The 15,821-nt window shown below is 32.7% G+C and overlaps 1 protein-coding gene across 1 annotated transcript in view; it reads right to left on the bottom strand.

Annotated features, from left to right (window-relative positions):
- NFAT5 (nuclear factor of activated T cells 5) overlaps positions 1–15,821 on the bottom strand; it is a 113,757-nt gene that overhangs the window by 25,823 nt on the left and 72,113 nt on the right. The window contains exons 5-7 of the mRNA XM_069497840.1: positions 12,453–12,645; positions 10,260–10,450; positions 8,243–8,415 (exon numbers count right to left, since the gene is read on the bottom strand). Of these exons, the coding sequence (XP_069353941.1) occupies positions 8,243–8,415; positions 10,260–10,450; positions 12,453–12,645 (557 nt within the window). The remainder of the gene's footprint in view (positions 1–8,242; positions 8,416–10,259; positions 10,451–12,452; positions 12,646–15,821) is intronic.

Below are 15,821 nucleotides of genomic sequence, written 5' to 3'. Positions count from 1 at the left end.
GGCTTAAGCAATCCTTCTGCCTCAGCCTCCCGAGTAGCTGGGACTACAGACATGTGCCACCAGGCCCGGCTAATTTTTTTTTCTATTTATTTTTAGCTGTTCAGATCATTTCTTTCTATTTTTAGTAGAGACGGGGTCTCGCTCTTGCTCAGGCTGGCATTTTTGTTTTTTGATGGTTCAATGTACACAAACTTTGTTTCGTGCACAAAATTACTAAAAATATTGTATAAAATTACCCTCAGGCTATGTGTAATGTATATATGAAACAAATGAATTTCATGTTGGGACTTGGTCCCATCCCCAAGGTATCTCATTATGTACGTGCAAATATTCCAAAATCCAAAATCTGAAACACTTCTGGTCCCAAGCAGTTCAGACAAAGGATACTTAATCTATATTTAAACAACAGATGACATTTTCAGCAATATCGGGGAGTTGAAAAGAAATTATGAACATATATAAAAATACACTGTCTAGGACTCACAATGTTAATGTATGAACAGAATAAAAAGGGTTATTGGTCATATACTAACAAATATATACCCTTTTAAATGAAGAAATATTTAAACCAATTTATTTATAGGTCACTTTTTGGAGTAACATAGGAACTGCAAATTTGTTATTAAGACATTCAAGAAAAAGATGGTAAACACCATTTTAATTAGAAAACAATAAGAGGTGCAAAATTATATGCATATGTTGCATTAACAAAATGAAATGTAAAGTCTAAACCTTTTCCCCTATTTTCAAACACTATGTGGAAATTCTACTTCACTGATTACTGTTAAAACTTTTTTCCTATCTCCTTTTTTCCTTTTATGTTTCTTTTCTTTTTTTTTTTTTTTGTAATATATCTTCTTTTTTCTTATAAGCCACACCAAGGGAACTTTTTTCCTTTTATGTACCAAAGGCATAAGATGGCCACCTGAGGCCCTTAAGGTTTATAATGTATTTATCTTCTACATATTTGTATTTATATTACAGAAAGAACTAGTCTGTACTTTCAAGATAACTTAACTTTTAACCTTTTAAAAGGTCCTGTCTATTAAAAAGTTTAATGGTTACCTAACAGGACAGATTCCACACTAAACAGAACTAAAGTCAGGATTATTTAAGCATTAACTGTTTTATTTTGGTCTTTAAGTAGTTAGTAAGCTGACTCTTACAAGGGATCACATTGCTTAAAAATAATAACACACAGAAAAAGCAACCACCTTTTTGGCATTATAAAAACAGTAATGCTTTTAGATGCTTTTCAAATAACAGTCTTAAAAATAAAGCTGAAAAAAATTAATGAATATCTGAATACTGAAAAATAACTAAGCAAGTATTTCAACCTGTCAAGAGAGAATTTATAAAGCTTTGTAATAAGGTCTGTGAGAAGTATATATTAAATAGAAATTTTTAGAATAAAAAGCCTCCATCTGATCATGTAAATTACTAATCATGCCGAAAATTTTAAGAGAGGGGTAGTAGTTTACTTAATGATATTATCCTTTTCCCATAATTATGGGATAGGTAGGAATAAAAGAAGTAGAAACTTGTTAAATTTAGAGTCAGATTGAATTTAAAAAGCATTTTGAGATAAAATCTGATATACGTTATATATAAGAAAGCTATGATTTATTTTGTCCTATTAAAAGTTATTATAGGAGGATAGATATGAAAACTGGTAATTTTTTTTTTTTTTAAAGATTGGAGTCTCACTGTATTTCCTAGGCTGGATTCAAACTTCTGGGTTGAGCTGATCCTCCCATCTCAGCCTCCTCAGTAGCTGGGACTACAGGTACATGCCACTGCACCCAGCTAAAAATTGGTATTCTTAATTTGATATAACAATAATATAACATATATACCACAACAAAAAACATATATACCTGTGCTATCTGGAGAACTCTAAAGATGTTAAGAACATAAAAAGGGATGATTCTTTCATCCCCTTAAAAACAAACAAACAAAAAGACAAAGGATTCAATGGCCATTGTTAATTGAACAATCAGAAGTAGGAATTTTTTTTAAAGCCACAAAGCACAGCATGAATCCTGGCATTAGGCCTTCTTTCCACTGAGTGTCTATTGATGGAAGATCAAGTATCTGTTTCCTCTCCTCCCATCCACTTCTATCACCTTTTGGCCCTTACTTCCTTTCCTACCTCTCTCTCATCTTCCTGTTTCCTTCTATCTCCCATTCCAATTCTAACCTTTCTTACTAACCTATTTCCTTTTTACCTCTCATTCTACTCCAACTGTTTAAACCTACCAAAAAGGTCATATTCATGGAAATACACATAAACCAGAAACCCATAATGGAACAAACATTCCTGTTTTTAATTTTTTAAATAAAAAGATCTTTTGAGTCCTTTGTTTCACTGTATATATGTTTATTCTTCCTCTTCTTCCAAACCCACCCCCCAAAGTCAAAGTTTAAGCCTCAAGCTCCCTGAGGTGGTCAGGATAAAATTCAAATTATTTTGCTCAACACAAGTCTCTTTATGAAAGAGATCTTGCCTGGCGCTCTAACTTCAAATCTTACCACTTCTTCATACCTTTTTGTTCCAATCACCTCAAACTGTTTCTATTTATTTTATTTTAATTAATTAATTCATTAATTAGAGACAGGGTCTCACTCTGTTGCCCAGGCTGGGCTCAAGTGTCTTCCCACTTCAGCCTCATGAGTAGCTAGCACTACAGGTTTAGTCGCCACCACTTGGGCTAATTTAAAAAAGAAAAATTTGTAGAGATGGGGTCTCACTATGTTGCTCAGGCTGGTCTTGAACTCCTGGCCTCAAGTGATCCTCCTGCCTCAGACTTCCAAAGTGCTGGGCTTATAGGCCTGAGCCACCATGCCCAGCCCCAAACCCTTTTTAAGTTGCCCCACAGAATTATACTCTTTCAGGGAGTATATTTATACACTGACCACTGTACCCAGAATGACCTTCTTCTAAGTTCCATTTTGCCTCGCTTACTTCTATTTGTCCTTTAAGAGACACTGCAAGTTTTACCATCTCCAAGCAGTCTGAATTAGAGGCTCTTTTTTTTTTTTTTTTTTTTTTGAGACAGAGGCTCACTCTCTTGCCTGGGCCAGAGTGCCGTAGCATCAGCCTAGCTCACAGCAACCTCAAACTCCTGGGCTCAAGTGATCCTCCTGCCTCAACCTCCCGAGTAGCTGGGACTACAAGCGTGAGCCACCATGCCCGGCTAATTTTTTTTCTATTTTTAGTTGTTTCACTAATTTCTTTCTATTTTTAGTAGAGACGGGGTCTCGCTCTTGTTCAGCCTGGTCTTGAACTGCTGAGCTCAAACAATCCTCCCGCTTTGACCTCCCAGAGTGCTAGGATTACAGGCATGAGCCACCTCGCCCGGCCTAGAGGCTCTCACTATGCTTCCACTGTACCTTATTCATGCATCTACTGTAGATATATAGTATTTTTATATAATTTTATAATACAAATGGAAGTTTATATTATATATATAATTTTATATAGGTATATATGGAAATTAACATAATTTTATAATACAATTGGAAGTTTACTTGTCTGTTTTTTCTCCTAGCCTGCTAAACTATATGCTCAAGTTATCATCTCTTTATTTCCAGACTATGGCACCTTATAGCTATCCATTAAATTAACTATGGAGCTTTCCAAAAACAAACATGCCTAAGATCCACCTTTGGAGATTCTGATTAATTGGCATGTCTTTTTTTTTTTTTTTTAATACATCACAGATAACTCTAATCTATACCCAGGATTGATAAACACCGTACTGTTTCTCTGAACTAAGCTGTAGCCTCCAGTAAGTGAAACTACAAAAAAAAAAAAAAAAAAACTCATCTGAACAATTTCACTACCTGCCAAAATTTGAATACAAAATTTTTAGTAGTATATCATACATTATTTTTAAAAATGGGTCAAATAAAGTGATTGAAGAACAGAGACAAAACAATGATCAAGTTGAATCAAAGAAATGATTTCCCTCTAATGTTTTCAGAAAAAAGATGATGAAATAGGGAGAAATACAGAGAAATGTTAAAAAAACAAAACTGAATACAGTTGTCTTCTGTGAGTCATAAGACAGAAATTCAGAGAAATGTTAAACAAGAAACTGCCTACCACATGACCCAACAATTCCACTCCTAGATATCTACCCAAGAGAATGGAAAACATACGTGCACACCAAAACTTGTACACATATGTTCATAGCAGCATTATCCACAGCAGCTAATATGTGGAAATAACCCAAATGTCCATTAATGGATGAACGGATAAACAAAATGTGGTATATACATAAAATAGAGTGTCATTCAGCCATAAAAAGGAACGAAGCACGTGTTACAATATACATGAAACTTGAAAACAGGGTAAGTGCAAGAAGTCAAACAAAAAGGTCATATATAATATCATATGATTCCTTTTATATGAAATGTTCAAAATAGGCAAATCCATAAAGACAAAGTAGATTAGTGATCGCCAGGGACTGGGGTGATGGGGGAATGAAGTTTAGGCTTGCTTTTCAGCTAATGGGTTTAGGCCTTCTTTTGGATGGTAATAAAAATATTCTAAAATTACATAATGGTGATGGCTGCACAACTTTGTGAATATACTAAAAACCACTTAACTGTACAATTTAAAAGGCTGAATTTCATGGTATGTGAATTACATTCTCAGTAAAGCTGTTATAAAAGAAAAAAACTGACATCTAAGAGACAGAAAGTATGAATCTGATTATATATAAATTGAAAATAAGCAATTAAATGCCTATAATGCCAATATCCTACTAATAAATTATACAGTATAGGACAAGAAATATATCCACTATTACATTACAATCCATCAAAATAAAATCCTTCCTATATTCTATAGTAGACACCAGCTCAAAACAATGGGCAAATAAAATCAGATATGTCTTTCATCTGTCATGTCCCACCTTTAATAAACAAGATTTATTCCTTCTCCCATTATATAAAAAGTAAAACTAATCATTTCTATTAGTGTGATATTAACATCACAGAGTTTTTATCAGGACCAAATGGGACAAAGTAGTATATTATTAGTGGGAAACTCCATTAGAACAATACTCACTAAGGAGGAGGAATGACTTATCTACTGTGGAACTGAAAAAGCCGGGATTGGGCATGATTAGCCCAGCCTTTTCCCTCTCCCCTCTTCTGCATTTGCCTATCAGCACAAACCATACATTAGACTGTTCTTTGCCAGGTGGTAAGAGGCCTGCAATTGTGTGAAGGCTGCTTTGACTGGGTAGACTGGTATATCTAATTACAGATTGAAGAAGCCAGTCCTATTCTCTAATAGTTTTATCAGTAGTAAAGTTGGTATTTTCTTCTCAATTTCTTAGACTCTTAAGGGTCTAACTCTAATTCCAAGGGGAATATTTATTTGACCTCAACATACATGAAAGCACTTTCTAAACCTTAGAGTACAACACAGAGATTAGGCACTACTATGAAAAGTAATATTAAAGCTAATATCTTTTCCTGTTTATCTAGTCTAACGCTCAAGCAAAAACCATTAAAAAGTAATTTTAGGAAACTTAAAATCGTTCATTTTGTTGCCAGTTAAATAAAGCAAAATTAATCAACCAACTACAGACCTCTGACCAGTATATCTGCTGAAAACCTATGAAGATCAACTAAAATTATATTAACATTTTGAACACAGAATGACGGATTTTTTTAAAAAGTATATCATTGACCCACTAGGAATATGAAGATCAAGAGGCTTAGATTCTCCCCTAAATGATTAAATCTTGAATATTCATAGAAATTACTATTAGAAATATTTTAAGCTATTAAAGTTTTAAGAAAAAACTAATTTTACATTAAATTCTATGAAAATAATAAAAATAAATATGAAAAGTCTTTATTATGTAAACTTATTTGCATATTAATTATTCTAACACTTTCTCTTCTAAAAGAGACATAGGAACCATCACTGCAAAGGTATCTTTTCTTTTAAAGGAGGTACTGCCCATGTTTATCTAAGTTTCTCTAAGCAGATGGGCAAGATTAGTTAAGGAATTAATTAATTAATTAAAGGAATAAAAAAAGTAATTAAAGGAATAAAAGATATATCCTACATCTTCATAATAAACAGCATCTTCAAAAGGAAATAAAAGGGACAACATAAATATTCGGTAAAATCCTCTTATATAAATTTAAATCTATTTTCTAAATTCATAAAAAGTCTAAATTATAGAATATAAATCTCCTTGGTAGAGGAAACATTTCTCTAAACAATAATTTCACATTGTAACCATAGTTCTAATCACCCAGAAGCCATAACAAGGATGAAGTGGATTGTTCAAACTTGGTTTCAACACTAATTTAAGTGATTATGGTGGCAATATAGCATAGTGGCTTAAAGTAGAGGCTTTGTTTGAATCTTGGTTTTGCTATTTACTACCATGTGATCTTCAAGAAGTTATTTAATCTAAGTCTCAGTTTCATCAACTGTAGAATGGAATCCATATAAAGGTGATGATTAAATGATACAATGCTTATAAAGTAGTAAATGCAATCCCAGGCACATAGCCAGAGTTCAAAACTTGGTAGCTTTTATTATTAGCTAAATATGCCTTCCACTGTATGTTGCTGCTTCTTAGGGCTATCATACTCATCATATATCATATCCATCCCAGAAACAGCTTCCGAGGGAGATATACTCATTTGCAATACAGACACACACTATCATTAACGGTGATGATGAACAAATAATAATTGCAGATGAAAATTTTTAGAAAATCACATTTCTATTTCTTTTGTATTTTCTACTTCTTTTGTATTTTCTACCATGTTTAGCTGGATGTATTCATACTTTATCAATACCTTAATCAAATAGCAGAGGAGGAAATGAATGAACAAATTAATGAAGGAAGGAACAAACAAATAAAGTGGGCAACCATTTCCCAGTCCCTACTAAAGCAATATGATCTGAACCATTTTCCAGTCCCTGCTAAAGTACCCTCCTGGCTCTGGCCTTCAGAGAGTGGCTATGGTCATGCTCAGGTATTTAGATCATGTAAAAGAAGAACCACATATGCCCCACAAAAATTGGAACTCCATCCTAATAATATTCAAGTTGGAGCATATTATAAAAAAATTAAGAACTGGAGCACCCTAATTAGAAAAGCTTTACAATTCAATAAACCATCCACAGATTATTCATTCTGCCCCTATCTGAAGGTGATAGAATGGACATGGAATCTACAAACTTTAAAAACAGTCTATTTGTAAGTAAATATTACCTAGAAAATTCTCTAAGGAAATATTAGTATAAAAACAAATTTTTCATAATAGGGAAAAACAGAAAAATCCACATGAGCTCTCTTGAGATCAGAAAGATATTTCTAGTACTTTCCTTTTAAAATTGGAATGCTTGCTAAGCTAATGTTTAGCTATAAAAATTCCTGATATGAATTAAAAGGGAAAAATATGATTTACAAAGGATGAGTGATTTGACAAAACTAAGCTACAATTAAATAACAAAGGCTCTGTAACTATCCAAGGAATAGCAAGATTATAATAGCCTCAGCAACCACAGAAGAAATTCAACTGAATGGAACAATTCTTTTTTGCTCTGTTAAATTCAGGTGTAGGTTATAAACAAGCAACGCCAAAGAAAATAATTCATAATAAAAATCTTAAGAGATGTAATAAAGGGAAAATTTTTCCTTTTTATTACTTGTAATAATAATCACTAGCAACTACAATTAGGTGAGTCACACATGACAACACAATTGGATTTAAACACAAATGCATGCATGCACATGCCATTTTCTTTCTATTCCAGGGTAAACGGTAAGAATTTCCCACTTTCCAACTATACTATAATACATAATTTATAATCAAAACTTCCAACATGCTGTTCTTTGCAAAGTTCTGCTTACCTTACTCTTATGTTCTAACACAAAACAGAGTTAGGTCCACAGCTATTTATCACACAGTGAGGATGCTTGGAAAATCCTTTAGCTTTGCAATTTACTTTACTTTTTAAATCAGTATATGATGATAAGAGGCAACTACAGAACGCTACACACCTTTGAATTTTATCCCAATTACTCACCTTTAGTTTACTCTAGAAAATGTGACTACTGCTTTGAAAATACTTCAAATTTTGCATGATCACAAGCTGGTGTATGTGAAATATCTAATTTAGAGATGTCTGAAAGATTAGTAGAAAATGAAAAAAAACCTCCATAATTTAGTATCTCCATATTTTCTTACTTACTACACAAAATTGGAGAAGAGGGTGTTTGCAGTGTCAAAGTGGAGCCATCTTTCCTCATGATATTAACTCGAAAAACCAATCTGGCACGAGTGCTTTTTTTCTTGGAACCAGCAATTCCTATTCTGGCTTCAACATCAGCATTCCTCAGTTTTAATATCCCTACGCAGTCCACCCTAACACAGAAAAAAATATACAAAGTAACATTTTATTGTATAAATAGTACAATGTTCTTTATCAACAAGTTTCTTTTTTAAAAAAAATTTGCTTATTATTTTAATATGTAATACAGTCATAAAGTTCCAAATTCAAAAGGCACAAAACGGTAAACTATACATTCATTGTTCCTGATGTTGTCACCCTTTTGTTTATAATAATAACAAAAAAATGGCAAAAAAAATAAAGGGCACTATTTCTATTTTAAAATCTGAACATAAGTATGGCTTAGAAGAGACTTTTTCTAGTTTTTTAAAAAAAAAATAAATTTAGCCTCTTTCTTTTTTACAGCTAATTTAGATCATAAAATAGAGGGAATAAATTTTACTTCTAAAAAAATTAGTAACTGTCCCTAAAAGGATGGAAGAGTATGCAGCCATTAAAAAGTATATTGTAACATTTACAATATGATATGGGAAAATGCTGATGGCATGTTAAGTAAAAAGCAGATTACAAAACAATGGGTACAGTATTTTCTCAATTTTGTCCAAAAAAGGCTGGGAAGATAAACATTAAAATGGTTATTTCTGAGAAGTTGGTTCTTAAAAAGGCATGTTTTTAGCTCTTTTTTAACTGTTTCCAACTTTCTTATAAAGCATAAGTACTATTTTTATAATCAGTAGATCCCTTCCTTTCCTCCTCCATTATATACATTTATTTTAATAATTTTTAAAAGTTACAAGATAAAAAAATAAATCTTTACTAAATATTTCTCAAAATTCCCCTTTTCCAATTAACCTTTTATCAATCTATTCCAAATGGTTTTCAAAAGAAAACTGAAAACTGAGTAAAGTCTTTTTTTCTTTTTTTTTTGAGACAGAGTCTCACTCTCTTGCCGGGGCCAGAGTGCCGTGGCATCAGCCTAGCTCACAGCAACCTCAAACGACTGGGCTCAAGGGATCCTCCTGCCTCAGCCTCCTGAGTAGCTGGGACTACAGGCATGCGCCACCATGCCTGGCTAATTTTTTCTATATATTTTTAGTCATCCAGCTAATTTCTTTCTATTTTTAGTAGAGATGGGGTCTTGCTCTTGCTCAGGCTGGTCTCAAAAACTCCTGAGCTCAAACGATCCACTTGCCTCAGCCTCCAAGAGTGCTAGGATTACAGGCGTGAGCCACTGCGCCCCAGCCTGAGTAAAGTCTTTAACAGCTATCCAATATACAAATAATTATAACATAGGTCTAACCCATACCACTACACATCCTGCTGTTATGGTTCAATTTTACAAATAAAGGTCCTTCACAAAAGGGTCAAGGAAAAATATTTAAAAAAATTAAATCATTAACACTTCAAATATTTTTCAGGCAGTGAAAATGTACAAGATAAATAATACAAAGTCTAAAGATATTAATTATTTTAAATACAGGAAAATAAAAACAGAAGGTGAATTTAGACCAGCAGTATGCTTTTCACATCAGGATGGGGCAAAGCACTTTACAGTTGCTGTTGAAAAGTTTCTAAAGAACATTCATAAACTGGAATTTAGGAATATAAATCAAACTATAATTTCAATTTCAATGTTAATAATATGAATCCCAATAAGTCAGTCTTTATAATTTTCCTAAAAGCCAGCATTCCACCTGGCTTTCATTTCTCTGCCTTTCACCATGGAAATTCTTTAGCAAAGGATAAAAGAGTTAATTTTAAACCATTACAATTCTGTAGTAATGTCTTTTTTTATTTGTAATATTTAAAACATTTTAATAAAATATTTAAAATCTTTTACGCACTAGAAACCAAAAAATCTTCCTGCCTACCACCAGAGTATAGTATATAATAATGAAAAATTCTTCTAAGTACTTACGCCAGTGTCATGTTGTTGCTAGGATCAAGGCCAACTTCAATAACAGTAGTGCCTTCAATGTCTACTTCTTTGCAAGGAGTTGTATTTCGTCCAGTTACTCTGCAGGCCTGATAAAATCCATGTGGTTTTACTCGACCAGAGTCATTGCCCACAAACACTTGCAATACTACTGGTTCATTATGGCCTTCCAGCTGAAACCAGAAAACATGCAGCAGAAACACTAATTAGCATTTCAAATAATCTAACTGTAAAATCAAATATTTAAGACCAAATCTTATATTTCTAACTGGATTACATTTTTAAAAAATTAAATCCTCAAGAAAAATAGAGGTAAAACATTTTCATAAAGGAGAATTGGCTAAGTTTATGCAGAAAACCTTAGTTTTAATTCTGCAATAACCACACTTTAATTAAAAATTTATATGTTAGATGATAAATTATCATTTATAATTTATTTGTACAAGCAGATGAGAATGAATACACAGTCCCTTAGGCAACATGTGTGTTATTGAAGAACTACCACCGTAACTAATGGAAAAATTCACAAAACTGTGTTAGTGGTATCATCTTCAAATGAGATCATGCTGTATTTTACACTAAATTTTCTACTTGAGTAGAAAAGTGTCTGAAGTGCAGCTGTATGAATAATACGGAAATAAAGCTCATTTTCATAGACGAGATGCATACACACAACATCATGAAATCCCAGACCAAAACATAACCGTATGAAAACTACTAGTTCAAACCAAGATCTGTGGATAATCACAGGACTTTAGCAAGCCTTCATAAATTAAATTATAATTTATATGCTGAAGAATAAATAAATATTTAAAACCGCATTTGGGAACAAATGTTTCCAATTCTGATTCTTGATGAGGTTTATAAACATTGAAGCTGCTAATAGAAAATGCAGAAAATCACAAGATAAATTATACAACGTATATTAAAGTGTTTAAAAATTCACACATCTTTTCTATCCCAGTATAGCTATATATTTGCGAAATGATAACATAATGAGGCAAATAAGCAGCAAATAAACAAACTAGTCAAACTGTTGGTCAGCAGTACCTAGAACAGTGCCTGAACATGGAGAGATGCAGTATTTGTTGAATGAATAAATAAACTTTTAAGGTCAATTCATTCCCTATCATAGACAATTAACATAACAGTACTTCTAATTGGATAAGTACTTAGATGAAAGCATAAATTAAAGTCAAGGCAATTAGGTTACTCCAAACTACCAAAATGTCTGGCTAGACAAATATTTACATAAAGCATATCTTAAATTTCTCACTTGTCTGTTACTTGTCCTGGGTTTGAGGGAATGGGGTGGGCTGGGGTGGTGGGTAGTAAAAGAGGGGTAGAAATGATATTGTACATATGAGTATTATGACTATTAACCAACCTTAAAAATGGTCACAAGCAAGTTTCCTGATTCTGAGTTTCAACCATAATTTCATTCAAGTATAAATGAAAGGCAGTCCAATTGTGCTCCAATCTTGAACTATTGTACTCCAATCTTAAAATATTGTTCAATTAACATGTTTACACACACTATATTTAATAAGAATCTGCCATATGACTAGCCAAAATTCCTCCCTGTTTAGTGTTTTGCAGGGGATCCAGACACTTGTTAAACATCCCCCATCCCAATTATTTTTGGTTTGTTTTCAAAAAGAAAGAGTCTTTATAACAAAATATCCCAGGTGCTAAAATTTAAGCCCCTTTTTTACTTTTAGTTTGAGTTCTGAAAAGATTAAGACTCAACTGATATCCTGTTTCATAAACTGAAGACTTAAGTATCAATTCTTTTCTAAGAGTCCTGATTAACCATCTCAAAAACCTTATTTTCAAAGTCCTTAATAATTTCTACTATGTTTCTTGAATTCACTTTAAAATTTCTTCTTAAAGTTTGGGATGAATCTAATTCAAATATCAAATATGGGGGAAGAAAATTCATAACTTGCATATATTTTACTTTTCAGAACATATTCTCATCTCCTCTTTCATTTAAACTAAAATTTAAATGACACGAAAGTAACAATATTTGCCTTATAGTCCAGTCAGACTTTTACTATCTTTTCTATTGTATATAGCTAGTAATTCTACCCTTCTGTTTTAGGCAGCTTTTGCTGATTAAAAACAAAATAAGTAAAATTAGAGAAAATTCTTTATGTATTACCGAATAATTACCTTTACTGTAGGAAAGCCTTGCTGTGTTCTATCTTTTACTGAGCCACGGCTGCCCTCAGTCAGGTACCGAGCTCGGTGCTGGGTCTCAGGTTGTACAACTATCTTCAGCTCCTTTCCCTCACTTTTTACAGGATATTGTCCACACAACATAGGGCTCTTCTTAACTCCAGTTCCTTTTTGGTTTTCCAATGTTCTGAGAAATCAAAGCACAACATGGAGAAAGTATCAAAAACAGTTTTCTACAAAAGCTATCTAAGATAAAGGAAGAAACTGAATAGGCAGTAACATTAAAAAACAACTGCTTAGCTTACTAGCAAAATAAAATACTGCCTAAAGGAAGATACATTTCATAAGCAAAATATCTTTAAAAGTTTTGTAACAAAATTTAACTCTATGATGCAAAAATAAAACAAAGTTGGACAAGAAAGAGAAAGAATGCATATGAGTGGTAAGAGGAAGGGAGGAAGATTAAGTGCAATAAACTGAGAATAACAGGAAAGAATAGTTAATGTCACTATAATCTTTCACATTGCACTTCAGTCAAAATAAAATTTAAAAATTACATATATAGGTGAGTCTTATATAAAAGCTATTAGATAACTACTATTATTTTCTCATCAGATTTGCAAAGCAAAGGAAAAAAAGTGGGGAGAACAAATCACTCCCAGACCTAGAAAAACAAATGCAGCGTATTGTTTTGAATATCTTTCTCAGCAAATAAAATTGGAGAAAATTATAATAAAAGATCAGTGATTCCATTTTTATTGGGAAATTAGCTTTATTCTAAACAATCATTCCCAGAAGTGTGATTTTTTTAGAGTATTTTTATTTGTGATATTAAATAATTAAAGCCCTCAATAAAAATTTTATAACCTAGGCTTTACTGCACCAGCAACCTAACTTATTTTTTTAAGTTGTGTTGCTAACATTTATCTATTTATAATGCATTTGCTATGTGCAATGTATGTTCATAGGGAAACAATATCCCAAATGGCGGTTAGGACTTTAGGCTAGCACATTTAAGCTGTAAAACAGCTGAAGCACTGCAAATATGTAATAAAAATAAGTAAAAAACAGCACTGTTAGTTTTCTTTTGAGCAACATGCAACAGATTTAAAATTATTCCCAGCCGAGACCCTATCTCTACTAAAAATAGAAAGAAATTAGCTGGACAACTAAAAATATATAGAAAAAACTAGCCGGGCATGGTGGCGCATGCCTGTAGTCCCAGCTACTCGGGAGGCTGAGGCAGAAGGATTGCTTGAGCCCAGGAGATTGAGGTTGCTGTGAGCTAGGTTGACGCCACGGCACTCTGGCCCGGGCAACAGAGTGAGACTCTGTCTCAAAAAAAAAAAATAAATAAAATAAATAAAATTGTTCATGTGCATTTTGAAATAGTGTCAGGGCCTACAAAGTCTTCTCCGTGACTTTCCTAGTCCTAAATTTTGACTCACACCGAAGATCGAGGAGCAGGAGTACTGTGCACAAAATCTCCTCCAAAAGCAACCAGGTCCCAGGAGGAATAGTATGACTTCAAACACAGAGGAGTTAAGCAGCCTTAAACCTGGCTCTAACGTTTACTACTCCAGCTGTAAGCAAATTGTTGTTTCAGTCATTAAAAAAGAGAGAAAGAGAGAGCATGCAAAGGCAGGACTCTCAATGCAAGTGGGGACTGGGTTGAACCCAATAGGTAGGAAAGGGGCAGAAGGAATGGAACTGGCATAGGAATGCAGTAAAACTAACTGGATAAGAGAAAAGTTCTCAGGGCAAGTACTGTGATTAATCATTTCCATATTCCCTGAACCTATGCAGTTCCTGAAACATAACAGGTGCTGAAGAAATATTTGTAGATGAAAGCAAAGAAAAGAAGGGACAAAGAAAGGAAAAGAGAGGTAAAAAAAGAGCTTCTAAAATAGTGGGATGAGAAAGGTCCTAACTGGACAAGGAATACCATTCATGTAAGTTTGACATAATAAAGTCAAAGATTACCTGTGTAAGTCATTTAAAAGGGCCTGGAAGAATAAATTCTATGAACAAAAGTATCAAGTTGAAGCTGGAACAATGGGCAATAAACCCTGTTTTTCTTTTCATGATTCTAGGTAGAAATTCAAACATTTGGTCTGAATATCTGAATAGTGTGCAGTTCCTCACACATGAAATTCTATAATGATATTCTGTTTTATACTCATCTTAAAATCAAAGCAAAAATATTCATTTACAGAAACTATGTAAAAACATTCCCCAAATACATAGGGACTAACAGAAAATACAGTAAAATGGTAATAGCAGTTGTACCGAGTAACATTATGGGTTATTTTGTTGTATTTTTCAAATATTTGTAATTCATATCTATTAATTTTGTAAACTTTAGTTTGAAATATAAGGAAAATTTGTATTGCATATCAATTAACTTGATGAGATATGTTTTTATGTTCACTTACGCTAGTCGTGCTAATACTGATAAGCGTAAAAATAAATGAAAATGAGTTTTACTAGTCCAGTAAAATAAAATATCTCACTTGGGATGAAGACCTGTTGAGTGAGTTGACAAAGTATACATATTACAGCTTAAAGAAGAATAGTATGTGTAATAAAACAATTTCTAAAATGATACTTTAAAAAGTCCTTAAAACTATTTTTATTCTCTAAGTTTAAATGTAAAAATGGAATACATATATATTTAGATCTACAGACATGTAAAACCATAAAAACATCAACTAATTCTTACAAAATTAGTCATTCAAATCATAACTGTTTAAGGCATGATGGCTTAATAAAAAACCAGAAAGTAGCAGTTAGTTATAGGGGATTTTGCTTCTAAATGACAACTAAAAGGTGAAATCAACTGTCATAGCATAGTCTATTCAGAAGTTTTAAAATAACATTCTAATTTCTTTGTACTGCACAATCCTTCTAATCCTTCTGGTTGCCTATGTCACAAAAACAATTTTCACTACAAAATGCCTAAAATAGGTTTCACATTCAGATGACATCATGTCTTAACTCGCAGAAATATCTAGAGGAGCACATGGGGTAACTGATCCTCAGGTTATTTAGTTGAAGAATTTAAGAACGATGTGGCTAGGAATATTTAAATACTAAGTTATTTTTTTAAAAATTAAAAAAATAAACTCTAAAATTTTAGTTATATAAAAATGGTATTTTCATCCATAGACTATCAATATTTCTATGTGGGTATCTTTAAGATCAATAAACTGCTGTACACATATTTGAAAGTACATTTTAAAATTTCTTTCGTGTTTCTGATATCTTTCTTGTTGTTGAAGAACATAGGTTTTTAGCTTGAGATGCTCTGAAAAATTGTTTTTAAGGCCAATTTTTCTATATATTTACATGTGGTTTCATCCC

This window comes from Eulemur rufifrons, chromosome 23, assembly GCF_041146395.1.
Source record: "Eulemur rufifrons isolate Redbay chromosome 23, OSU_ERuf_1, whole genome shotgun sequence".
In the NCBI taxonomy this organism is placed as follows: domain Eukaryota; kingdom Metazoa; phylum Chordata; class Mammalia; order Primates; family Lemuridae; genus Eulemur; species Eulemur rufifrons.
The sequence above is the reverse complement of the archived record's forward strand: the minus strand, read 5'-3'. Positions and strand labels throughout refer to the sequence as shown.